Source organism: Daucus carota, chromosome 9 (genome assembly GCF_001625215.2).
Source record: "Daucus carota subsp. sativus chromosome 9, DH1 v3.0, whole genome shotgun sequence".
NCBI lineage: Eukaryota > Viridiplantae > Streptophyta > Magnoliopsida > Apiales > Apiaceae > Daucus > Daucus carota.
This window is the reverse complement of record NC_030389.2, coordinates 5400068-5404848: the sequence shown is the minus strand read 5'-3', so window position 1 is coordinate 5404848 and position 4781 is coordinate 5400068. Positions and strand designations below refer to the sequence as shown.

Here is a 4781-nt window from a genome sequence, read left to right as displayed (position 1 = left end):
ATTTGTGTTTTGCTAGGGAATTTGTTGGAAACTACTTACAGGATAATATACATATTATAGTAAGATGCAAGTAACTCTATCAATCTAACCACTCTCGGAATTCTTAAAACAAGTAATTAACTGATGAATCCTTCCAGCCAACATTATGTTCACTAACCTAATTATCCCTAAAAATATAGCTGACAAAGTGAAAATTTGTTATTTACACAAATCAACTTCCAGTGTAAAAGAAATTAGAAAACCTAAATACCATATTAACCCTCAATGTTTGGGGGTGTGCTGATGCGGCCTCAATGTTTTAACTCCGTGGATTCAACCTTCCAAGTATCCGATGTTTTCCGATTAGGCCTTATACGGTATATAGTCAAAAAAAATAGTATATAACGGAGGGTAAATTTGACAATTATTATTGAAGATAAAGTTCGCTCGTTCATTTTAACCCTTAAAAAAAACATTAGATGTTCATTTTAAGCCCTAAAGAATGCATTAGAATACATTAGAGGTTCCATTTAACCCTCAATGTTTAATGTTCTTTTAACCCTCCAAGTGTGAAATGTCATTGTTATTCGTTATACACCGTTTTTTGGTATGAGGGCTAATCGGATATCGGACACTTATGGAGGGTTGTGGCCGAATAAAAATATTGAGACCCTATCGGTATACATCCCCAAACATTGAGGGTTTAAAGGTCATTTAGCCGGAAAGAAATTATCTACTATGCCTCATATTTCTGCCTTCAAAATTACATGCCAAAAGAACCTACAGAGTTGATGAAAAATAAGAGCCCAGAATCATGTAACCAGTGCGAAAACATTTAAATTTAGTCTTGAAGAATGTAATTGTACCTGTTTCTCGGGTACTGCAACTAGTTTTGTCGTCAGGTTTTGGGATACTGTCAGAACTGTCTTCTTCATCCCCTAAACAATCAAAACTGCTATCAGAAGGTTTCTCAGACAACTGCTTATCCTTTTCACCTCTCTGATCACTTGTACCTCCTTCTTTGAGAGCGCGATTGAGAACCTGATTAGAAGACTCCTCGTCACGATATGCAGAAAGTTCTTTGTCAGAACCTTCAGAAAGTTCTTTGTCAGAACCCTCAGAGACTTCTCCATCAGAGATTTCATAATAATCTTCTTCAGATGCTTCATCTTCATTAGAATAATCTTCTGAGAACTGTTCTAGATCGTCACTATCTTCATCTTCTGAAATAACCTCACGAATATGTTCTCTCCCAAGAGATTGGACTTTCAGGATTTCATTTTCCTGATCAATTAAAATGAGACTCTCCCTGTAGGGAACAATATTTACCAAAAACGGTTTCTGAGGGATGTTCAGATGGTCAAAGCTTTTGGTCTCAGTCTTGTACAAAAGAATATTTTCATGGATGTCTTCCAAGATTAGTTGGTCATCCCGTGTAGAGCTAATGCACCTTCGAATTTTTCCTTGACAATCGATCTCATATAACATTGTCCATGACTCAGCCACTCCGTAATCCTTCATAATCCATAAGTAGCATCTGGTACTTTCTTCACCTGACCCCACAGGAAGGACGTACCCAAATGCACAAAGACATTCCTTCAGAACAACTGCTGTCACAGTTAGAGGAGAATCTGTATGAAACGAAAGATCAGGCAATTTCACCTCTTCCAATACATACTTTTCAATGTTGAATGACAAGACGACCAGATCATTGCAATCACAATTATGTGCAATCCAGTGAAGATTATCATTGCACATTACTGATGACGCCTCATCTCGTACAATCCAAGGGAAATATTGTACTTGAATCTCTTTCCAAGCATCACTGCACAAGGAGTAAATCTCAACATCCGACTCTCCAGGGTGCCTGCTATGTGTTGGAATAATCTTAAATTTAGTTATTATTATTATTTGTTTAGTTATTTATTTGGAGGATTAATTTAAGATTGAAGTAGCTGGATGTTTGTTGGAGTTCTAGAGAGTTTGTAGGAGATATTGAGTCTATCTTGTTTTAGGAGATTTATTAGAATAGTAGTAGAATACTATTAGGAGTCAAGTACGTTTGTTTTAAATATGGAATGTAATCTCTTTTTAGAGGTACAAGGAGGAATATAACAAAAAGAAGTACAATGTAGTTCTTGAGAGAGTTCCGCTCTTGTACATATCAATTGCTATCTTGTTCTATAGTTATAATTCTAATTTTATATTTTCAACATGGTATCAGAGCGAGGTTTTGTTGTTCCGCCGCCAGGCGGTGGTGATGCCGCCGCTAGTGGTGGAGGCACATAGTGAGGGTTTGACGAGATAGTTTCAGGTAGGCGTTGCAGAAGGATGGTGGCAAAGTTACATGTGTAGTATGGGATGCATGTGTAGTATGTGGCTGCCAAGAAAGACGAGGCGATGCCGGAGAAGACTGCTGAAGGCAGAAAATGAGATAATGTGTCATGCACAACAAGATGGATCTTGTGTTTTTGATGACGGAATAGAGGGAAAATCTATGCTTAGAGTTATGGGTGATTATGTGCACCGGGAGAGAAGTGCTCCAGTGAATTTGGTGTTGATGAGAAGTGCATCAACAAATTGGTGGTGGTGAGAAGTGCATCACATATGAAGAGAAGTGTTTCATAACCTGTATTAAGTAAATTTAAGATTATGAGGGTGATTGTTGGAATAATCTTAAATTTATTTATTATTATTATTTGTTTAGTTATTTAGTTTGAGGATTAATTTTAGATTAAAGTAGTTGGATGATTGTTGGAGTTTTAGAGAGTTTGTAGAAGGTATTGAGTCTATCTTGTTTTAGGAGATTTATTAGAAGTAGTAGAGTATTGTTAGGAGTCAAGTACGTTTGCTTTAAATATGACATGTAATGTCTTTTTTAGAGGAACAAGAATTAATAAGAATCAATTTTATATTCTACAATGTAAAAAAAAAATGTTGAAAATATAAAATTAGAATTATAACTATAGAACAAGATAGCAATTGATATGTACAAGAGCGGAACTCTCTCAAGAACTACATTGTACTTCTTTTTGTTATATTCCTCCTTGTACCTCTAAAAAGAGATTACATGCCATATTTAAAACAAACGTACTTGACTCCTAATAGTATTCTACTACTATTCTAATAAATCTCCTAAAACAAGATAGACTCAATATCTCCTACAAACTCTCTAGAACTCCAACAAACATCCAACTACTTCAATCTTAAATTAATCCTCCAAATAAATAACTAAACAAATAATAATAATAACTAAATTTAAGATTATTCCAACAATCACCCCCATAATCTTAAATTTACTTAACATAATTTATGAAGCACTTCTCTTCATCTGTGATGCACTTCTCACCACCATCAATTTGTTGATGCACTTTTCATCAACACCAATTTGTTGATGCACTTCTCATCAACATCCAATTTGTTGATGCGCTTCTCATCAACACCATATTCACTGGAGCACTTCTCTTCATCATCCTGAGCACCAAGGCTTCAGCTTTTTTCTCTAATTTTAACTTCTACTGGCTAGTGCAAACAGAGTAGAAAGTAGCCCCATATGCATCCCACACTGCACATGATGATACCTCCCACTTGCCTATACCGCATCAATCTTTCTCGGCAGCCTCTCTGTTGTAACCACCTTCTCAGCTTGAATTGCCTCTTGAAAATCATATTATTATGTCACAAAGAACCTGGCTCTGATACCATGTGTAGAATATAAAATTGATTCTTATTAATTCTTGTTCCTCTAAAAAAGACATTACATTTCATATTTAAAGTAAACGTACTTGACTCCTAACAATACTCTACTACTTCTAATAAATCTCCTAAAACAAGATAGACTCAATACCTTCTACAAACTCTCTAAAACTCCAACAATCATCCAACTACTTTAATCTAAAATTAATCCTCAAACTAAATAACTAAACAAATAATAATAATAAATAAATTTAAGATTATTCCAACACTATGGACCCACTGTCGCTCCAGAAACCTGACAATCTTATAATCCTCACTTTTTTGGTGATGATACCCGAATCCAAGCATCACTCTAGTATCAATTCCAATTGTCCGGTGGACAATAGCCGAAGAATCAATAACCTTATACTTCCTAATAGACGGATTCATCAAATATATTGGTTCATATGAAAGATCAAACGAAAACAAACACAACAAACCATTAGCCGAGCCAACAATTTGCACGTGTTCATCAGAAAACTTTTTAGACGGGTAAGGATAATTTGAAATAACATTTAATGATTTACACGAAACTAAACCAAACGAATCTTCACCACCACAGATCAGGTAACTATCAGCATATGAATTGGATTTTTTCAAATAGAAATCAGTGAAACTAGTCGTTCTAATAGAATTGTACCAGCGCTTGCAAACACACATGCAACTAACAACCGGTTGAGCTGGCAGTCGAACAAAGACTTCGGTCAGCAAGATATCCACTGGAATTTCTTCATCTCGGACTGAATTTGAGGTGTTTCCTTTGATCTTTTTCATTTCGATTTGAACGGCAAGTGTCCAGAGTTTGAAGCTCAGTTCTCCGTGCGTATCAATTGTTGCAATTGTTGCTTCCCCTTCCTTCACAGATGTTTTATTACAATATTTGTTAAATACTGGGACACGTGTCAGACTTAGAATTAAAACTTAAATTCCGTATGTTCTGACTAAGATTATAACGTAGATAAATTATAAGTTATTTAAATATAATAAAAACAATAAATTTGATAGTTTCTTTATTTTATGTTGAAATAGATATTTATTAGAAAATTGTAAGAAAAATAAGTTGATTA

General features: G+C 35.0%; 1 protein-coding gene across 1 annotated transcript; it reads right to left on the bottom strand.

The window, feature by feature from the left end:
• Positions 1-742: 742 nt before the first annotated feature.
• LOC135149391 (F-box protein CPR1-like) lies at positions 743-4488 on the bottom strand. The gene is made up of 3 exons (XM_064085089.1): positions 3971-4488; positions 846-1846; positions 743-759 (listed from the first exon to the last, which is right to left on the bottom strand). The coding sequence occupies exons 1-3, from the start codon at positions 4486-4488 to the stop codon at positions 743-745; spliced, it is 1536 nt and encodes a 511-aa protein (XP_063941159.1).
• Between the last annotated feature and the right edge of the window lie 293 nt (positions 4489-4781).

Excerpts from the sequence above, each read along its gene's own strand:
- LOC135149391 (XM_064085089.1), bottom strand. The coding sequence starts at position 4,488 with ATGAAAAAGATCAAAGGAAACACCTCAAATTCAGTCCGAGATGAAGAA. Across the intron at positions 1,847-3,970 it reads GAGGATTATAAGATTGTCAG|GCACCCTGGAGAGTCGGATG; the intron begins GTTTCTGGAGCG and ends AACACATAGCAG.